This window comes from Bos taurus, chromosome 5, assembly GCF_002263795.3.
Source record: "Bos taurus isolate L1 Dominette 01449 registration number 42190680 breed Hereford chromosome 5, ARS-UCD2.0, whole genome shotgun sequence".
Taxonomy (NCBI): domain Eukaryota; kingdom Metazoa; phylum Chordata; class Mammalia; order Artiodactyla; family Bovidae; genus Bos; species Bos taurus.
The window spans coordinates 55677208-55697876 of NC_037332.1; the positions used below are offsets into that span (position 1 = coordinate 55677208).

Below are 20669 nucleotides of genomic sequence, written 5' to 3' on the forward strand. Positions count from 1 at the left end.
GAAAAGATTCTACTTTCTTTATTACCTAACAATTTTATTAATAGTTTTACCCACAAAGTATATAATTTCATTTATAAACTCAAATGAAAAACAAATTCTGGGTTTGAAGAGGCTTAGGAAGTAAACTTCTTTTTGTAAATGTCCAGGGTTAAGAATAAACATGTCCTCCTGGGCCCAAATTCTCTGGGACCTATTCGGCGTCTGCTGCGTCTTCACCTTCTCCACACTCAAACCGCACAAAGTCTACGACGGACACCCCATGGGGCTGCACGTACTGTCCCAGTGTGATGGAAGGGTCCAGCAAGTATGGCTGGGACAGCATCTTGGTTTCCGCCTCTCCCCCGGGCTCGTCGTCCAGGGAGCCAACAGAGAGGGGAGCCATGCCCACCACGTGCTGCCCAAGGCGGCGGCCAAGGTCTGCGAGGTTTGCCTTCAACTCTGACGTCTCGCAGATGACCAGGGCCCCATACTTCCCCAGCACCAGGTTGTGGAGTGAGGGGCTGTGCATTGCCCCATGGACATAAGAGCCAACATAGAAACCAGCTGGCACCTTCACCCATGCAGCCCGTTTCAGAATCATGTTTTCTCCCAGTTTCCCTGTGAGAGAGCAAAAACAAACAAAAAAAAACATGCTTCCAGAATACAATGCTCATGGTAGTACCAAAATATGCACAGCAGTGGCCAAACCTGGGAGACAGTCGTCTGCATTTATACTGTGGATGTGCCGTAAGATGGAAAGATACCATTTTCAGGACAAAGGAAAAGGGGTTTGGGGGGAGAAGGTGGGAGAAATGGAGCTTACTTTATGGAGCACCAATCAGGTGCCATGCTGGTATTTAGAAACACAGACTCTGGTGTCACACAGACCCTGGCCACACGACCTTAGGCAAATAACTTAATGATATAACCCCATTTACTAATTCATCAAGTCTTTTGTGTTCTCATCTGCAAAATGGAGATCATGTCACTTAACATGAAGGCAGGGTTACTGGGAGAAATAAATAAGAGGTGTAAAAGAACTTATTACTGTATCTGGCCCTCTAATATGAGTACTCCCATCTGGCTAACATCACTACATTAAACTTAGGCTTAGAGAGCTTAAGGAACCTCTCCAAAGCTACAGAGCTAATGTATGGCACAGCTGGAACTCAAACTCAGATCTGACTCAATTCAGGATTTTTCCCCACCAAATCACCACCCCTCCCCCAAACCACCGTAACTGACACAGACTCCTGATCATCCATTATACTGGGGGGAAAATCCCAAACTAAAAGCCCTGGAAAATCTGAAACCCCATGTCATCTGGTGGTTTCAACTTCCCTTCATCAAAAATAAAAAGATAACATCTTTGGAGTTACTTGTAAGAACCAAAACCAGATTCTAGTTCCACCCCTCCCCCAACACTGTTCTCAGGATGCTATCCCCTCCTATCGGAAGCCCAAATATGTCAAAGGGTAGGAAAGGGTAGGAAAATAACGGGGTCTGGGTAAATACCCCTGAATTAGCCATTGTTACATCTAAAAGTCATAGAAGTCATAAACCAAAAGGGATCTTAAAACAGCTCTAAGCACCTACCCAACAGTCAATTCTGAGAAATTGACAAGGCTGAAACACCCAATTCTTCCAGAATTTCTTAAGAAGTTTCATACACAGCTGGCTGGCTGGCTGGTTTCTCAACCATGACTCACTGAAACATCATACATACCTCAAGACGACATGATAAAAACAGAACTGATGCCTTGACTGGAAACATCAGATGAGCAGTGACTTCCCGCAAGCTCCACCCCAGCCCTGCTTCCCTCCTCCCATCAAAGTCGTACAGGAGGAAGGCAAAACCCCTGCTGCTCCCACCACAATGATCCAGATGCGGTTCCTGCAGCCAGTGGTTCTGAAAAAATGTACCTTCACAAACTCAGGATCAGATTTTTTTTTTTAAAGAGAGGACAATTTCCTAAACACCATGCCCTGAAATATTCCTGGATCCCTTCGTAAAGGTGAAACAACCTCTGATGGACTATTTCCTTCACAGTGGATAGGCAGTCAACCAAAGGTCAAAAGGCCATCTCTGCCTAAAGACATGCCTTGTTTGGTCAGCAGTGATACCTGCTAATTTTAATTAGCTGCAAACAGCTAAAAACTAAGATTTTTTTTTTCATACAAATCTAAATCCGTTTAAAGGAATTAAAAAATTCTGATGACAATGGAATCCTATTTCCCTCAAAGTTATCAGGTGGCTTGGTAATGGTTTCCTTCAGTGGAATGTGAGCTTTTCAGGGTGTCCACTGCTCACCAATCTCTAACACGCAACCCACCTCTCGCATTCATATTGTCTGACCTTTGCAAGAACTTGACCTTGTAATTTCTGATCTAGATTTGGAGGAATATCAAAGATACCAGGAGATTCAGTTCTTAATTTCCAGTTTCCATATCCTTACAAATACTCACCAATTGCTAAAGCCAGCTGATCCTTGAGAGAACCCTCTCTCTCAGGTCCTGCTGGAAGTTCAGAGAGCTCAGAGGAATTCAAGAAGCCCTAAGTGTGCAAAGAAAATGAACAAGAGTCATTTTCAGTACAAATGAACATGAGTCAGTCTGTACAGTTCAAATTACCAAGAGACTAAGCAAAAATATAGGTTATAGGTTATTCCTCAGAAAGTTATTTAAGACAGTTAAGTACAAAGAATGTTTTCATTAAGCCAAGGACATTAACAATTGATAACAGCTCCACTTTTATAAATATTTTATTCTATCAACACTCCACCCCCAAATCCATCCCAATCTCTGGCCTAACTTCTTAGAATGTAGCTTCCTAGAAATCAGGAATAATATTTTCATACAATCATAAAATACTAAAGCTAAAAAGTTAGTGGATTGTTGGTAGGGAGGAAAAATGGTGCAAATCCAATGGTAGGGAATTGGATAATAGCTAACAAAACTATTACATATACTTCTATCCTTTGATCTGGCAATCCTATTTCTAGAAATTTACTGTAATACTCTTCCAATGATACAAAAGTACATACGCACACTTATTCATTGAGCAAATATTTCTAATTGTAAAATACTGTAAAGTTTAAAAGTCCAAACATAGGTGGAGACTGGCTGAATAAACCACAGTACAGTCACAGATAGAATACTATGTAGCTGAAAAAAAAGAAAAGATGCCTCCATGAGCTGGTAAGGAGTATTTCCAGGGTATATGAAGTGAAAAAAGCAAACTAAAAGAATATATACGTATTATATCACCATTTGTGTAATAAATATTTGTATGAAAGTGTTAGCCTCTCAGTCATGTCCAACTCTGTGACTCCATGGACTGCAGCCCGCCAGGCTCCCCTGTCCATGGGATTCTTCAAGCAAGAATACTAGAGCGGATAGCCATTCCCTTCTCCAGGAGATCTTTCCAACACAGGGATCCAACCTGGGTCTCCTGCATTGTAGGCAAATTCTTTATCATCCGAGCCACCAGGATGAATTTGCTTATTTTTGCAAAAAGGATAACCAGAAACCAATGAAGTTGGTTATCTACCAAGAGTGGATAGGAATGGGGTAGAAGGGAGAAGGGGGAGTAACACTTGTGTGTGTTGGGGGGAGGTATTACAGTTTTAACTTTCAGAACTTCATTAGTTTTACATATTCAAAGATAAAATTAAGGAGGACTTGGAGTGAAAATGAACACTGACCAAAGAGAAACCAAACAGAAACAAACAGACCAAGCAGAAACAAAGATTCTAACAAAGATTCTAACACTGACCAAACAGAAACAAAGATTCAAAGGAATAACATAACTTCAAAAGGGGGAACACAACTAATCCAAGTTATTTTTGATACAGTCCTTTGACCACATAACTTCAAGGAAGGACAAAAAGAACCTCAAAGGAATCTTGAACTACTTAGTAGGTTTATTACTTGCAGTGATCAGGGATAGTAACTCTGAAACAAAGTGTGTATGCATTGTACAGCAAGTAAATAAGCAAACATACTGAAGTTGCTGGGAGCCAGTGCATTCACTATGAGAGAAGAAAGGTATAAATTACAGAATGCGGGAAGAAAAGGAAGGAGCCTGTGGTGCAGGATTAGAACTGAAACACACACACACACACTTCTAGCTCTGCTGAAAGAGCAGAGCAGCAATGACATCTCAGTAGAATTAAGCATACCCAATGCCCAGATCTTCCCCAGAGGAGAGTACGGCAACCTGCTCCAGTATTTTTTTTTTAATTTATTTATTTTTTAATTGAAGGATAATTACTTTACAGAATTTTGTTGTTTTCTGTCAAACCTCACCATGAATCGGCCATAGGTATACATATGTCCCCTCCCTTTTGAACCTCCCTCCTATCTCCCTCCGCATCCCACCCCTCTAGGTTGATACAGAGCCCCTGTTTGAGTTTCCTGAGCCACACAGCAAATTCCTGCTGGCTATCTATTTTACATATGGTAATGAAAGTTTTCATGTTACTTTCTCCATACTCCAGTATTCTTGCCTGGAGAATACCATGGACAGAGGAGCCTGGTGGGTTATGGTCCACAGGGTCGCAAAGGGTCAGACACGACTGAAGAGAGTTAGCATGTACACACACACACAATGCCCAGATCTTTGTTTCTAAAAACCATTCCCCCACCAAAAAGGATCAAGACCCCTTGTAGAAGTGGCCAGTTCCATGGATGGGGGCAAGGAAAGTATGACATAAGCCCAGAATATTTTGTTATGCCAAAAAGTAAGGAAATACTTGGAAAATAATAAGCTATACCAAAGAGACAATGGAGACAGCTTGCACAGGCTTAGGTTATACTGGTCAAATCCAGGGATAATTTGAGCATTAAAACGACTAATGGATTATATGATGAATTGTAGCCTACCACATTCAATACACAAGAAGAATCTACAATGGAGAAGGAAATGGCAACCCACTCCACTATTCTAGCCTGGGAAATCCCATGGACAGAGGAATCTGGCGGGCTACAGTCCATGGGGTCACAAGGAGTTGGACACGATTTAGCGACTAAACAGCACAATATCAGGAGTAATTAACATTTATCACAAGATCTCAAGAGAAAGATAAATAGAAGGAAAAGGGTGGTACAAACAAAAAAATTGTTGTGAGTAGTTGGTTTGTTTTTGTTTTGACAATAAGGATGGATCAAAGGCATACGGATATGTCAATAATTTCTTCCTTGATCCTTCTACAGAAAAGAAAATGTTCGGTCTCCTCAATTGTGCCTTTCTCTAGGACCAGTATTTAGAAATCCTTTTCTTAGGACATTCTAGATTCCTAAATACAAAGTTTCACCTGATTTGATGGATTTTTATCCCATGGGCATTCATTCATTCATTAACAGAGATGTAATGAGCCCCAGCCAAGTGCTGGGCCCACCCTTCATGCACCAGAGACATACTAGTGAAAAGACAAATTTCCTGTCTCATGAAACTTATAGTCTATTGTGGAAGGCAAACAAGAAATGAATAAATATAAATTTAATATATAAGCACCATAACAAAATATTTTAAATGAAGCAAAATAAGGGGACAGAGCAATGGGAGGAAAGGTACTCCTCTCCTGAGAGATAAGCAGAGACATGAAATAAGGAAGTGAGACATGAGAACATCTGAAAAAATGGAACAGCAAAGACCCTAAGAGGGGAGGAACAAACCCAGCATGCTGGCGACAACCCCAAAACTCACTTTACTGTATGTGGAGAGTTGATCCTTTAAGTTCTGACAATGCAACAGGGTTCCCAGGGCTACTTGCTGGACCAACTGTTGAAATTTTAAATTTCTGGAAACAAAATCTGTCTCACAGTTCACCTATGGGAATAAATTGATACTGTTGTATAAGCTGTTTACTAATAGTCTCCAAAAGTGTCTTAAAGCAAGGTATTGACAGAACAGGCAGCAGATCCAATAAAACAGAAACAAATGTCTGTGGGATTTTAAAGCTACAGTTGCTCCACTAGCGTGAGGCCAGAAACTTAATGAAGTGATCCCTGCTGTGCCAATAATGAGTCAGCACTGACCTGCACCTTCAGAGATTGGTTCCGTAATGTCCCCAAAGGATTCACTTCAAGTTCACGCCTGCCTGGGCCCGCAAGCCATAATCCTCTCATTCTCTGGGCTCCTCCAATGCCAAACCACTTTTGTGATTCTCATAAGGAGCACGCAACCTTGACCCCTCACATGCACAGTTCAGAGCAGGGTTCAAGCTCCTATGAGAATCAAATGCCACCATTGATTTGATAGAAGACAGAGCTCAGCTGGTAATACAAGCAATCAGGACAGGCTGTAAATACAGAGGAAGCTTCGTTCCCTCACCTGACACTCACCTCCTGCTCTGTGGCCCAGTTCCTAAGAGGCCATGGACCGGTACCAGTCTGTAGCTTGGAGGCTGGAGACCCTCTGGGCTATCCTAATAGGCCTTCCCTCACCGACAACCTGTGCATGTCTATACTTAAATGAATTCAGAGCTAATAACTGGGGTCTCACGGGCTTAATTCTAACTAGCTTTTATGGTTCTCATACACCTCTTCTTTAAGAATGCAAAGATCTACCACAAAGCTCGCACTCAAGGAGACAGTTGCTTCTGATATCTAGAACTCTGATACTCACCTCTACTAACACAGTTGTGTCTCCTTCCTGCAGCAGCCCAATCAGACCTTCTTTGGTCTTCCTCCCATGGAGCCTAGCAGCTTTACTCCAGCCCTCCTTCTGGGCCTGCTTATGGAGCCAGCTCTCTGCCTATAAACAAAAAAGATAAAGGGCGGATGACATAAGCACAGAATTTAGAAAGGAATGGGGCTCTAAAATATCTTCAGGGTCCCCAATTCTTTCTCCTTCTCCTCTAACCTACAACAGAAACTAATCTATCATTTACTGGCAGCATACCACCAAATGCCAAACAGTAGACATTGTGCCTCATGTTTACTAAATTTTTAAAAATTATTTATTTGGCTTGTGGATCTTAGACGCAGCATGAAGGATCTTCCATCTTCATTATGGCATATAGGATCCTTAGCTGCAGCATGCAAACCTTTAGTTGCGGCAGGTGGGACCTAGTTCCCAGGCAGGGATCGAACCAGGGTCCCCTGCACTGAGAGCTTGAAGTCCTAGCCACTGGACCACCAGGGAAGTCCCATGCCTGGTATTTGGGGTAAGTTTAATCTTCACAACAACCCTATGGGGGAGATAGCAGTATTTTCTTTATGTAAAAAAAGAACTCTTAAAGATTAAGTAAGGTATCCAAGGTCGCGGGGATTCTTGTGAGGGTACCAGGATCTGAGCGTTGGTCGTTGGTCTGACTACTATAACAGCCTTGCATGGAACAGTGTGTTAGCCCTGGGACCCTGAGTCAGTTGCTTCAAAACAGGTAAGAGTCAAAGGGTGAGATTGCCATTTAAGTCAGACTCCTGTGTAGGACTGTGTATGGGCCACTGGACAGCAAGTGTGATTTCTACGGTCCCCGGCGCGACCTCTGGAAAGCACTGGGATCGGGCCCGAGTACCTCACCCCCGATCCCCTCCACTTCCTTCCCCACACCTGTTTGAGATCCCCGCCACAAGTCTCCAGGGCTTTCTTGCAGTTTATAAAGGAGTAGCCCGTTTTCCTCCGCAGCTTCATGAGAAGCTCCTTGCTGGAAGCCGAGGACAGCCAGGATCCAGAGTGAAAAGTATGCCACTGCTGGGGCGACTGAAGCAGAGGGAGCCCGGCCTGGAGGGAATAAGAAGGGATGAGAAGCAGGAAGAGGCGAGGAGCTCCGGGGGAGGGAGCACGTCGGCCGGTGAACGACTTCAGGAGAGACGGGCCCAGGAGGTGGGGGGAAAGGCAGCGCCGGGACGCTGGACCACGAAGAGGCACCGAGGTGGGGAGAAGGGTGAGATGGAGCCGAACGCAGCCAGGGGAGGGGAAGGGAGCGTGCCGGGCGCACGGGAGACCTGCAAGGAAGGCAGCAAGGGACCAGGGCCAAGAGCGCTCAGCGGGCAGCTCCCGGTCCGCGCGACCAGGCAGAGACGCAATGACCGCAGCAGCGACATCTTTCCGGTGGCCGTACAGTGCAGCCGGTCGGCGCACCTATGAAGCCACGGGCCTACGGCGTGGCAGCGGGGCCAAAACTCTGCACCAGAACGCGCCGAGCGGGGACAGCGCCACCTGCTGTCTAGGGGGCGCATTCGCCTTCCCTACTTGGTTTCCTGAGACTATATTTCACAAGAGAGTTATTCCCCAGAGGTAAAATAATGGAAAACATGAAACCGAGTTGTCACAAAATAACAACACAAGACACGTGGTAAGACTTTATGTTTATTTCCAATGCTTATTTCTGTATCTATTTATGGCTCACTGACAAACTTGTGAGGTAGGAGAGTGGGTTCAGAAGTTTGACCAAGGTCACCTAGGGAGGAGGACGGGTGTCCTTCCAACAAACCAGGTAAATTATTTGTTGAACAAGCAGAAATATTTGATGTGTGCCTGGAACCATATAGCCCTACCCTCTAAGGTGATCTGATGGTGAGAAAATAGGGAGCAAATGATCACACAAGACAAAGTACATAAAACCCCAGGAGACAAAGAGCTAAAGGGTCTCAAAGGAGAAAAATCATATTCAAACAGGAGGCTCTGATAAAGCTTTTTTCAGGAGACAGGCTAAGAGCAATGAAGATTTTCAGAGGTAGAAATATAGGCAGGGAATCATCAGAATGAAGGAAGAAGTCAGAGAATTTTGGTGTGGGTTTAGGGAACAAAGAGTAGACCTTTTTTAATTTGGCCAGAGGTTAGAACACATGTAGGAAACCAGTAGGAAATGAAATAGAAGGGTAATTTGGGATCACATGGGATACACTGAGTACCAAGCAGAAGAGCTTATTCTTGCTTCTGTTGGAAGCAGCAGAAGCTAATTGGATCTGATTGTGGAAGATTACAAGAGTTTACAAAACAGTTTGAATGGGAGTGAATGGAGGCTAGGAGGCCACAGGAGGTGATGTGTGACCCAAGGAGTAAGTCAAGAGAGGACCAATCAGAGGCCCCATAGTGGGAGAAGAAAAGAGGTGAGGGCAAAGCACATTAGGAAGGAAGGACTGACAGGGCTTGGAAAGGTACCCCCCCCAAAAATCAAAGAGAACCTGGAACTTAGCGATCAGGACTCCAACTCCAAAAAGACTGAAGGAGCTACAGTCCAAAGGTCAGCTCTGCGGCCTAACCCCAACTTCAGGGCTAGGAAGACTTGACCCAGTTAGAGCCACTGTTCCACTAGACTATCTCTAGAAGCAAGAAGTGGGTGCTCTAAGGTTTCTTGCTTCCCAGTGCCCCCCAGCAAAAGCCCATGTTCTCTGGATGCAGGAGAGATCTTTAATGCTTATTTTCCTTTAAAAAAATTTCTAATAGAATCTGGAAAAAATAATCCATTCTGTATAAAAAGACAGTGGCTGGACAGACAGGATCAGGACTATCTCTCTTCAGCCACTGTTTACATCCCACCTAACCTCCCCTTCTAAAATCCTGGCTGCCCTCTCATCTTCCTCTGCTGAGAACAGGAACTGGGAATTTCCTTTGCACTCTAGCCCTCACAGCAAGGGCTCTAGTATCCCTAACAAGCGGCCCCTCCCTGCAGCTTCCCAGGAGGCTCTCAAGAAACAATGAGGGAAGGAGGAAAGACAGGCAAGGGAGATCCATCTTTTTTTGGTCCTTATGTTTATGGCTCTGGAGATATGGCAGTTCCTTCATGAGAACGAGGGGTTCAGAGGAGCAGAAGGGTGACGTCAAGCAGGTCTTGGTCCCCTGTGCCTGGCCCTATAGATGTTGACATTTTCATCCTCATCCCGCTGGGCCAGCTCCAGTTGGAAATGCTGGGGCAGGAGATGCTGAAAGAAGCTCTCTGTCCCGTGCTCCTCTCTCATCTTGGAGGCCAGATAGATGGTGCCATGGGGCCCGCACAGATGTCGGAGGGTCCCCAGCAGCAGTGGGAAGGTGGGCTCCAGGTACACGATATCAGCCCCCAGCACCAGGTCATAGTCTCCAGGGAAGACATGCTGGTCAATCCCCCAGGACAAGGCGCGGACCTGGGCCCGGCCTCCAGGGGGCACATTGGCCTGGACGTTGCCCTGGATCTGTTCTAGGACCAGGGGTAGGTCAGTGATGGTAACATCCCCCCCTGAGAGAGAGGAAGGAGGAGAAATGCAAGTCAGAGGGACCAACCAAGGGGTTTCAGCTCCTGCCTAGAAGGTCCAGAGACCTCGAGGCCTAGAGGATAATGTTTTGACTGCCCAAAGTCCACACTTTGGATTTTAGCTGCCCTAACCTCAGCTTCATCCACTGCCATCTCATTACTCTACATTCTACAACATCAACATTCTCGCTGAGCTAATCTTCAACCTCTCTGCCCAACACACAACAATCATATGTCAGCAGAAGCCTGGGCAGGACTAAGCTGGAGGTGGGCTATGCACCCACCCCCTACTGACACAAACCAGCCTTCATGGATTTGGAAAGCTTCCCAGAAGACATGACCTCAACAAGCAGCCTTAAAGGGCAAGGAGGAGTTAGTCAGGTGAAGCTTCTCAAGCAGAGAACAGAGAGTACAAAGGCCTGGTGATGAGAGAGCACGGCGTATGCAAGGAAGGCTAGACCTCAAAGAAGGTGGAAGGGAAATGTGTTAAGACATGAGAGTACAGAGGAAAATCATTATGACATGCTAAGGAGATCCAGGCTTCATCCTGAGGGCAACAGGTTTAAGGGCAGAAGCAGAGGGTGACGATGATTAGATTAGGACTTCAGAAACCTTCCTTCATGCAGTAAGCACATGTATTGAGCATCTACCAAATTCTGAGGGTACAGAGGTGAGCCAGACAAGACCTTGGCTTTTTCCTTGAGATTTGTTATAGAGGCGAAGACAAGTGAGGTAATGCAAAATACTATTTAGTCATAATCATGGTGATTATTACAGAAACAGGAAATATTCAGAATTCATTCTCCCATTAATAGTCATTATGTGCCTATATGCCAGGTGCTGAGAATACAGCAGTGAACCAATCAGACAAGAATCCCTCCACTCCTAGGATTTACAGTCTAGTGGCTAAAGACAATGACAACAAAAATGAAACAAAACACACTGTAAATCAGATGGTATGCTGAAGCAGGGAAGGAGGATAAGAACTGCTTGAGGGACAGGGCAGGGAATGTCACTTTAAACGGGGTAGTTAGGGAAAGCTTCAAACTGGTAGTTAGGGAGCAGATTATGTTTGAGCAATGACCTGTACAAAGTGATGGGGCAGACTCTATGGGTCTCTCAGATTAAAAGGTACCAAATGACGGACTAACAGAAAGAAAAGAGGTCAAGGTAAAACACATTAGGAAGGAAAGACTGACAGAGCTTAGAAACCCCTCCCGCCCAAAAAAAAAAAACAGCCATAAACGTAAGGACCAAGAATAAGACCTTGAGGCAAGAGTTCACCTAACAAGTCTGAGGACCAGTAGGAATGCCTGTAGCTGGAGAAAAATAAGTGAGAGAAGTCATCGTAGGGGTCAGATTCTAGATAGTGCCTTGAAAAAGCAACCAAGAAGTTTGGCTTTTAGTCTGAGTGAGATGGGAAGCTATTGGAAAATTTGTAATGGAAGAGTGTCATAAACTTTATGGCTTTAAGAATTGAAGAATGGCTCTAAAGTGATCACTCTGGCTACTGCGATGAGGAAATACTACGGAGGGGCAAAGTCAGAACAGACCAGTTAGGAGGCGGCTACAGTTACCCAGGTGAGAAGTGATATGGCTTGAACCAGGGCAGCAGTTGGCAGATCCTGAATACATTTTGAAGGTAGAGTCAATAACGGGGTTTCTGACAAATTAGATATGCACTATCAGAGAGAGAGGCTGGTTCCAAGATATTTGGCCTGACAATCAGAAGATCAAATTGTCATTTATTTAGGTGAGGAGGGCTGCAGGAGGAGCAGGCTGGACAGGAAAATCATGCTTTTCTGGACACATTAAGTTTGACATGTTCATCAGACAACCACAGGAAGGTATCAAGTAGGCCGTAGGTTATACAAACAAGTCTGGAGATATAAGTAAGAGAGTCAGAGTCATCAGCATGGAAAGGGTATTTAGAGCTGTGAATACAGATAGAATAGGGGAGAGGTCAAAGGGCTGCTCCTGAGCCCCATTGCACTCAGACTTTCGGTTGTGAAGAGGAACAGCAACCACCAAAGGAGAATGGAAAAAGTGCCAGCAAGGTGGGTAGAACCCAGAAGTGTGGTGTCTTGGAATCCAAAGGAGTATTTCAAGGAGGGAATGACAACTGCCAAGTCCAGGAAGTTGGGCTGATACTGACTGCTGTACTTTTTTTTTTCTTTAATATTTATTTATTTGGCTGCACCAGGTCTTAGTTGCAGGATCTTCAACCTTTGTTGCAGCATTCAGGTTCTTTAGTTGCAACATGCGGACTCTTAGTTTCAGCATGTGGGATCCAGTTCCTTGATCAAGGATGGAACCGAGGCCCCCAGCATTGGGAGCTCGGAGTCTTAGCCACTGGACCGTCAGGGAAGTCTGCTGAGTGCTGTACTTAACAACATGCAGTCAAAAGTGAAGCTCACAATCTTGATGGGAGCAACGGGAATGGAGAAGGCAAGTTGGGGGTGGGGGGGGGGGTTGTGAGGGTGTGTTCTGGAACGGAATTGAAGAAACAATAGGAAGAGAGGAACGACAGTGAGTATTAACTCTTCTGAGTTTCATCACAAAGCTGAGCAGAGAAATGGAATGGTAACTGGAGGGATGTGTAGGATCTGCGATAGGAGAAATTATAGCATATTTATATGCATAATACACACAAACACACATATGGAATGATCCAGAGAGAAGTGAAAACAGATAATGCAGGAGAGGCAGGGGAGCAGGGTATCTGCTTGGACAATGTCTTTAAATAGATGAGAAGGTTTGGGGTCTCATGAGGCATGAGGGGCTTGACCTTAACTAGGAGCACAGCACGTCTACCACAGTACCAGGAGAGAAGGCAGCGCAGACAGACACAGCTGGGTGAGTAGATGCTATGAGAGGAACTTGTGGACATTTTCTATAAGAAAAAAAGAAGCAATCAGAAGAGCTGGGGAACAAAGTCATAGGCTGGGGAGAGAGACATTTGGAGGTATGAAGGGTGAAATGGTAAGGAATAAGATGTTTGGGAGAGCAGAAGAATAATTGGATGAGGGAGAGGTAAGAGGCTAGCGGGACGTCATTTAAGGACACATCTGAGGATAATGACAACAAATTTAAAATGAAACCACTCAGCACAATTGTGTCTATAATACTAGAAGTAGCTAAGATAGTTTGGGGGTGGGAGTGCCCTGGAGGCCTTCCCTTGGAAGTGATGTTTGAGCTGAGCACTGAAGAAGGCATTTGCATTAACCAAGTGGCATGAGGGGTATACACATAGAGTATAAGTACAGCCTATGTGAAGGCTCCAAGGAAGGGGACACCGAGTTAGCTTGAGAAACTGGCAGGAGAGCACTAGGTAGCACAAGGAGTCCAAGAGGGAGAGGCACAGAAAGAAGCTACACAGGGAGGCCATGCCAAAGGGACTGGTTCCATCCTGAAAGCAGCAAGAAGCCACTGAAAGATGGGGAAGGTGTGCTGAGAAGATCACTCTGCCAGCTGGGTGCAGCGAGCAGAGGTCTAGGTGGGGGCAAGGAGTAGAAGCAGGAAGACCAGTTTGATTAACTGTAGCCATCCAAGAGAGTGATGGTGCCAAGGACTGGGGAGCCATCAGTGCAAATGGAAAAACAGGAGCTTCAAGAGATTTTTAGGAGTTCAATCAGCCAGACTTGGATAATGGAGATGGGGATGAGAAAAAGGGACATGTCAGAGGTGGGTCTAGATTCCCCACTGGTTGGATGGCAGTGTGATTCACTATGATGGGGAAGCCTGAGGGAGAAACAGGTTTGGTGGCAGAAGATCACAAGATCTACTTTGGGCATGCCAAACTTCTCCCTAGGGAAGCTCAAAGACACTCGTGAAAATCCACGGGAAAGTTGGCAGTGGCCTGAACTAGAGTTGAGGGGAAGAGGACAGACAATTGGGGACGTATTAAGGACATGTGACTCACAGGAATTGCTGACTGCCAGGATGTGAGGGGAGAGGGCAACGGATGAGAATGACACCCAGATTTCTGAGTCGGCAGCAGAACAGAAGACAAAAGAAGAAGTCAGTCTGGAAGCAAGTGAAAGGTGTTTCCCTTGATATTATACATCTTTTCTGCCATTTTAGCATAGCTGCCCACTTATCCACTCATCCTTCATGGAAAGCTGCTGGTGACATTCCTTCGGTTCTTTCTGAGCCTGCTATGTTCATACTCCTCATCTGATAGACCATCTTCTTGCTGGATTCCCAGAGAGTCAAGGGAGACATGGCCAGAGCATGTCCACTGGCTCTGCACATAGCTCTCCATAACATCCTGTAACATCTTCCCCCATCTTCAACACTAGACCATAAACTCCTTGGGGAGAGGAAATCTGTCTTACTCATTGCTGTATCCCAATACTTAGCACGATTCTTGGCACATATAGGACTCCAAATACATGTTGGTTGAATGAATAGAATAGAATAGAATGAATAGAATAAAAGAGTGAAAGCCTGCTACTGGGAAGACTTTTCTGAATGTGTTTTGTGTTATGTCCCTATGAACGAGGACATGTTAATTTGCATTCCTAGGGAGATGTCATCATAAGTGTTTTTAAAGGAATGTTTTCAGTGTGAGGTTTTGCCTGCCCATCAGATTATAAACCAAGGAACTTTTTCCTTTGTAGTTTTTGATTCTTCACAAAAATAAAGCAGAATTTTTACCTTTTTATTTCCCAAGTCGGCAGTGCCTAATTCCTACACCACTTCCCACAAAACACAGCCTAACCCTCAAAAACTCATAAGCTTGTTCCTCCCAAGCAATCAAAACCTAAAGAATCAAAAATATATTCACAGTGAAGTTATAAAGCACTCATGAGGTTTAATACCTGCAGATCGCTCCCTCTAGAGAGTAATTCCATATAGACATTTTAACATTAGACCATATCCAAAGCAAAGATTTTTTCTGACAGCATTGTCCAGGAAATCGCAAAAAGGTAGGAAAAACTCCTACTAAGGCCTGCCCAAATTTTATTTTCTGCCCACCCCCACCCCCCAAGTCAATCACCATGGGTGCCAGAACAGCGAATCAGCACTGTCTGGCACACAGGACCAGGCAGGGGCAAAAAAAAAAAAATTGTTTGTTATAAAGAAAACACTGTGTTGGTCCCAAAGCACTCCCCTCCCTCTTTCAAGAATCCAGGAAGTGACAAGTTCTCTACATCCCCATTCCCCTCACCCGCTTCCACCGCAAAGCTCACGCACCCTGCAGCGCTGCCAAGATTCCCACGATACCAGTCCCCGCGCCCAGTTCGATCACTTTCTTGCCTCGGAAATCCACATTTTGACTCTCGAAATAGTTGCACAGGCTTAGAGCCTATAGGAGAAAAAACAGAAAATATAAGATTGCAGCGGGGATGGCTCCATTATGGGAGAGCGGGAGTCCGGGGTCTGACCTCCCCGCGGACCCTAGCCCAGGGCCGCCCACTCCTCACCGCATCCCACACGCGCGCTGCCACCCCGAGGCGGGACCCGAAGTTCTCCGTGATATTCAGCACGTGCCCACAGAAGCAGAACCTGCTCTTCTCCGAGTAGCAGTCGGCGAAGAGCCCGACCTCACGTGGGAACACCGAATCGGGCTCTGACTCAGGATCTGGGCGGGAATCTGCCATCTGGCCGAGAGAGTGCCCTGACGCCAGCCAGCGCTCGGATCCCTGATCTGAAGCGGGGTGGGGGATGGGGGACAGCGAGCCCCACGGCTGCCCCGTGGCACCGAGCCCCGCCTCCTCAAGTTTGCCCTCCTTCCTCCAGTCTGACTTCCTGGAGGTGGGATGAGGAGCTACCTCCCTGGCTCCGGTCCCCAGCGCACACCCGACGGGATTTGCACAGGGCTACAGGGGGTCGGACGCAATGCACTGTTCGGAAGGAGAGGAGGGGAGAGGAACGAGGATTAATTCAACTTAGGAAAGCGGGGTCCCTGGACCCCTCTCACCTGCGGGGTGCACAGGGGCCTGCAACAGGGATAGTAACCCAGACCAAACAGAAGAAGGCTAACGATAGAGGCTGGGTGCGAGTCTGGCCTTGCCAGCCCAGTTAAATACCAGCGGCGCGGAGGCACCCTCCAGCGGGGCCCCGGTGCGGTCCTCCCTGCCCAGCCCAGCCGAATTCACTCCTGGGGCTTTAAGGGGAGGCCTCTGAGCATACGTGCCTGACTGCGTCATTCTCGTGCGTCCAGAGCCTAGATCTCCACGTGGGTTCCGTAGAGAAACTCGCTCTGGACATCATGGCGGGAACCGAGACTGGGGACGCAGCAGGAACCGAGGCCCCACAGCCTCAGAAGCGCTACTATCGGCAGCGGGCTCACTCCAACCCCATGGCGGATCATACGCTGCGCTAGTGAGTGAGAGAGGCAGGGCGAGCAGGGAAACGAGAGGAGGGCAGACTTCTCGGATTAGCCCGGAAAAGCGATCGTGTTGGAATGGTTGGGAGGGTTTAGGGTACGCTTGGGAGGATCGCTGGGTGACGTCAGTTTTGTGTGTGGTGGCGCGGGGGTCTGGGTGGGTAAGGTTCGGCAGAGGGCGGAGTTTGCGGGTTGCAGGGGGCGTGGTGTTCTGGCCAACGTCTGGGTAGGATTGCTAGGCTGGGAAGATAAAGAAATTTTTCCTGAGACTACAGTGATGGAGGAAGAATGTAGTTTCCATCTTTCAGTTTCATCTGTGAAATTTAACAAAAGGCAAACTTGGAGGAAAGGATAAATTGGGAGCCTGGGATCCACATGTACACACTACTAAAGTAGATAACTAATAAGGACCTCCTGATAGCACAGGGAACTCTACTCAATCGTCTGTAATGACCTATATGGGAAAAGATTCTTAAAAAGAGTGGTTATATGTATATGTGTAACTGAGTCACTTTGCTCTATAGCATAAACTAACACAACATTGTAAATCAAGTATACTCCAATAAAATCAGTTTTTTTAAAAAAAGAGGAACTTCCACACAACCCCACCCACACCTTACTCCATCCTCTTCCCGCAGAGAACTTCAGCAAAGACAAGTCCCAGTGCCTTAGGCAGCCAGTCTCTGGGACAAGGGGAACTTGAACCCCAGAAAGGAGAGATGCACAGTCACATCAACCCTGGAAAGGGAGATAGGCGGATCACAGTCATGGGCCCCATGATAGGCCGATGATTCATACTGGGGGTTAAGGGTGGTTTCCATTGTGCTCCCTAGAGGCCAAAGGGCCCACTCTTACAGAATTTTTGAGAAACCCTCCTCTCATGCATCTCCCACCCTCACCCATCCACCCACACACATAGTACCACTTCCACAGTGGCGTAACCACATTTCTCTCGTCTTCTCTCCGATAGCCCTGTGAAACCAGAGGACATGGACTGGTCTGAGCTATACCCAGAGTTCTTCGCTCCACTGCCTCAAAATCAGAGCCATGATGACCCAAAGGATAAGAAAGAAAAGAGAGCTCAGGCTCAAGTGGAGTTTGCAGACATAGGCTGTGGCTATGGCGGCCTGTTAGGTAACACTCTGGCCCTCTCTCTGGGGCAAGGAGAGGCAGTGCCTAGGTTCTGCCACCTCAGCAGGTTTGCTGGGGGCCATAGTTGGCCTTTCCCCTTCGGACCAGACACTGCTTGCTGTGACATCGTTGTGAAGAACCTCCACCTTCCCTCTACTCTGGGTCTGTGGCCTTCGCCCAGGAGAAGGGAGGGGGCTGCCTCAAAGCCTCTTAGAACTTGAGTTGTCTTGGTCTGGCCCCGCTTCTGGCTCTGGTCCCTACATGAGCCGTTTCACCTGCCAGGTGCCGGGTCAGTGAGCTGGTCAGCACAAGCGTCAGAGATTAGTCGCTGTGGCCAATGATCCTGAACTGTCTTTCTCGGGGATTCCACCCCTCTCTCCCTTCCCCCTTCCTCACCAGAACTCATTCCTTCTCCAAGATACTATTTTCAGATTTCTCTTATATCGTCTGTGTTGTCCCAGCCATGCATGCTAGACCTCCTTCTCTATGTCGAGCTCTTCCATGGAAATAGCAGCATGAGAGAGAGGAAGAGCATAGTACTTGGTGGCGGGAAACCACGGTTCCAAGTTCCAGTTCTGCCTCTTCTTAGCTCTGTGGCTTCAGCCATTTCCCACACTCAGTTTTATCATCTTTGCAGTTTACCACATAATGTCATGAGAATTAAGTGAGACAATGTGTGGAAACACTGTGAAGACTTTAAAGCATGTGCGAAGACATGTGTATTGCCAGGCCTTCCCACTTCCGGTTCTGGTGACAATTTTGGGGTGTCCCTCAGCCTTTTCAGCACAGAGCTATCCATAGAGGTAGCTCTCTGGCCACACTTTCCGTTCCTGATTTGGGTAATTGCTGATTGAGGCTTCCTTTCCCATGTTGACCCCGCTGTACATCCTGTAAGGATGAGGTTGATTTTATTTCTGTGTCCAGTGGAACTGTCACCGCTGTTCCCAGACACGCTGATTCTGGGTCTGGAGATCCGGGTGAAAGTCTCAGACTATGTACAAGACCGGATCCGGGCCCTGCGAGCCGCTCCTGGAGGTGGTTTCCAGAACATCGCCTGTCTCCGCAGCAATGCCATGAAGCACCTTCCTAACTTCTTCCACAAGGGCCAGGTGGGGCCGGGCCCCAGGGGGTTAGGCTGGTAAGCAGGTGGGGTGTGGAGGCCAGGCTCTCACCATCCTGTTGGTGCTCATCTGTCTCACAGCTGACAAAGATGTTCTTCCTCTTCCCTGACCCACATTTCAAGCGGACGAAGCACAAGTGGCGAATCATCAGTCCCACACTGCTGGCAGAATATGCCTACGTGCTGAGAGTTGGGGTGAGTCGAGAGCAGGAGGGAGGACGGGGTGAGGGGTCTAATAAGGGGCCTTCCAACCGAGAATTCAGTGGGGGTTTGTTGGGGGCTCACCACCATCCCCATCACCCTGCTGCTCGACCGCTCGCAGCGCCCCCTCCAGAGTGACTTTGCCTGTGCAGGGGCTGGTGTACACCATAACTGACGTGCTGGAGCTGCATGAGTGGATGTGCACCCACTTTGAAGGGCACCCCTTGTTTGAGCGTGTGCCTCTGGAGGAGCTGGTAAGTAGGGAGCCTAAGAGAAACTGTGGAGAGTTACGGAAAGATCCTTGCCAGAGTGGTTCTGTCTTCTTTGAATCCAGCTTAATGCCCAGAGGATGGGATGAATGTCTAGGGACCAGGGCAATCTGAAAGATGGGCGAGGACTTACTGGACCCTTCCTTCTCCCAGAGTGAAGACCCCATTGTGGGACATCTGGGCACCTCAACCGAGGAGGGAAAGAAAGTTCTACGCAATGGAGGAAAGAACTTCCCAGCCATCTTCCGAAGAATACAGGATCCCGCCCTCCCGGCAGTGACTCCCACTCCTACCCCTCCTGGTCACTGACTTTGCCTTTGCCTTAGTGGAACCCCATATTTGGGGGACTGGAAAGGAGATCAGGCCCTTGGACCTTCCCAGCCAAGCCTGCTACAGAGAGAGCAGGCAGCAGTCTCTCAAGTTGAAGAGCTGCCCAGGGCAGGACCCTGGAGTTCAGGACTGCCCCAGACGCCTCTTACCTTCTTGCCCTTCCAGTGGCAGCAGAAACCCAAAGCAGCTGACTGGGAAGGTCAAAAGACCTTGGACCAGAAGGGATCCTTGGAAAGAAGTGGAGACTTGCTCTTCCTTAGCACTCCCTTCTCCTAGGAGCTCTCCTTCTCAGCTGGAGTGAGGAATGCAGTTCTCCACTGTCCATCTACACTGCCTGCTAGACTCAGATCACCTGCCTGCTCATGTTTGCTTTATGGTTCTGAGGGTAACATGTATGTGTGTGCACATAACATGCTATGTTTTTGAGGAAAGGCTAGAGTGTGTATCACTCCCATCCTCTCCCTGCCTAAGACTTGACCTGGGGAATTCGTGTTCCCTTTGTTCTTGCTGTCTCTGGAGATCCTGGGTGTGGTGGTGGAGACCCCCTGCCTTCTCCTGTTGACCTTTGCTTTAATTTCAGAGCTGACTGACTAGCGCTGAACCTGCTTGGGGAGGGAGGGGGGCGGGAGTAAGGAGCAAAGAGCTGAACTGGGGAGGATTCTGAGGCTAAAAGTGGAAAGGGGCTGCTGACTAGAACCGCCCCCCCCCCCCCCACACACACACACACAGGAGACTGCGTCAGCTGGAGAGTCAGAACTCTAGCTCCTCAAAGAGTAAGAGGCAGAAGAGGCACAGCTGGAGCTCTCAGATTCTTGCCTCATTGGGCTGCACCTTTTCTGTACCTGAGAGCCCTTGTTCTGTCCAGGAGCCCAGAAAAATCTCTCAACTTTTCTAGTTTGCAATAAGTTTCTTCATTTCTGCTCCTCAAGTCTCATATTCCTATGGCTGGTAGGACAGGGCTTGTTGACCCAAAAGACCAACCCCGTCTCCTCAAGGAATAAAAATGAAGGCTCCTGAAACCATTTTAACCCATGATCCCACCTGCCCTCTGTCCAGTTGGGAGCGGGGCGGGGAAGGGGGCGGCGGCCGTCGCAGGGATAGGGGCAGGGGGAGCCATGTGGCAGTGTAGA

At 47.4% G+C, this 20669-nt stretch overlaps 3 protein-coding genes across 5 annotated transcripts; 1 reads left to right on the plus strand and 2 right to left on the minus strand.

The window, feature by feature from the left end:
- Positions 1 to 2: 2 nt before the first annotated feature.
- On the minus strand, positions 3 to 8045 carry TSFM (Ts translation elongation factor, mitochondrial). The gene is given in 6 exon segments (NM_174204.3): positions 3 to 597; positions 2446 to 2533; positions 5687 to 5809; positions 6608 to 6736; positions 7535 to 7705; positions 7930 to 8045. Coding segments are annotated over 6 exon segments (1017 nt in total). The 5' UTR covers positions 8029 to 8045; the 3' UTR covers positions 3 to 190.
- Positions 8046 to 8275: 230 nt separating this feature from the next.
- EEF1AKMT3 (EEF1A lysine methyltransferase 3) lies at positions 8276 to 15808 on the minus strand. Its single transcript, NM_001103340.1, has 3 exons — positions 15584 to 15808; positions 15354 to 15465; positions 8276 to 10139 (listed from the first exon to the last, which is right to left on the minus strand). The coding sequence occupies exons 1-3, from the start codon at positions 15758 to 15760 to the stop codon at positions 9748 to 9750; spliced, it is 681 nt and encodes a 226-aa protein (NP_001096810.1). The 5' UTR covers positions 15761 to 15808; the 3' UTR covers positions 8276 to 9747.
- A 541-nt stretch (positions 15809 to 16349) lies between these two features.
- METTL1 (methyltransferase 1, tRNA methylguanosine) lies at positions 16350 to 19970 on the plus strand. 3 transcript variants are annotated; one of them, XM_005206562.5, is made up of 6 exons: positions 16350 to 16484; positions 17459 to 17781; positions 18544 to 18728; positions 18821 to 18934; positions 19093 to 19194; positions 19363 to 19970. In XM_005206562.5, exons 1-6 carry the CDS (start codon positions 16372 to 16374, stop codon positions 19516 to 19518), a joined length of 993 nt encoding a protein of 330 aa, XP_005206619.1. In that variant the 5' UTR covers positions 16350 to 16371; the 3' UTR covers positions 19519 to 19970. The 3 variants fall into 3 exon arrangements, with proteins under 3 accessions (XP_005206619.1, XP_024847388.1, NP_001039542.1); NM_001046077.2 differs by having other exon boundaries at positions 16365 to 16484; positions 17459 to 17622; XM_024991620.2 differs by lacking the exon at positions 19093 to 19194.
- The last annotated feature ends 699 nt before the right edge of the window (positions 19971 to 20669 follow it).

Excerpts from the sequence above, each read along its gene's own strand:
- EEF1AKMT3 (NM_001103340.1), bottom strand. The coding sequence starts at position 15,760 with ATGGCAGATTCCCGCCCAGATCCTGAGTCAGAGCCCGATTCGGTGTTC. Across the intron at positions 15,466-15,583 it reads CAGCGCGCGTGTGGGATGCG|GCTCTAAGCCTGTGCAACTA; the intron begins GTGAGGAGTGGG and ends TTTCTCCTATAG. Across the intron at positions 10,140-15,353 it reads AATCTTGGCAGCGCTGCAGG|GGGGGGATGTTACCATCACT; the intron begins GTGCGTGAGCTT and ends CCTCTCTCTCAG.
- METTL1 (XM_005206562.5), top strand. The coding sequence starts at position 16,372 with ATGGCGGGAACCGAGACTGGGGACGCAGCAGGAACCGAGGCCCCACAG. Across the intron at positions 16,485-17,458 it reads GCGGATCATACGCTGCGCTA|CCCTGTGAAACCAGAGGACA; the intron begins GTGAGTGAGAGA and ends TCTCTCCGATAG. Across the intron at positions 19,195-19,362 it reads GTGTGCCTCTGGAGGAGCTG|AGTGAAGACCCCATTGTGGG; the intron begins GTAAGTAGGGAG and ends TCCTTCTCCCAG.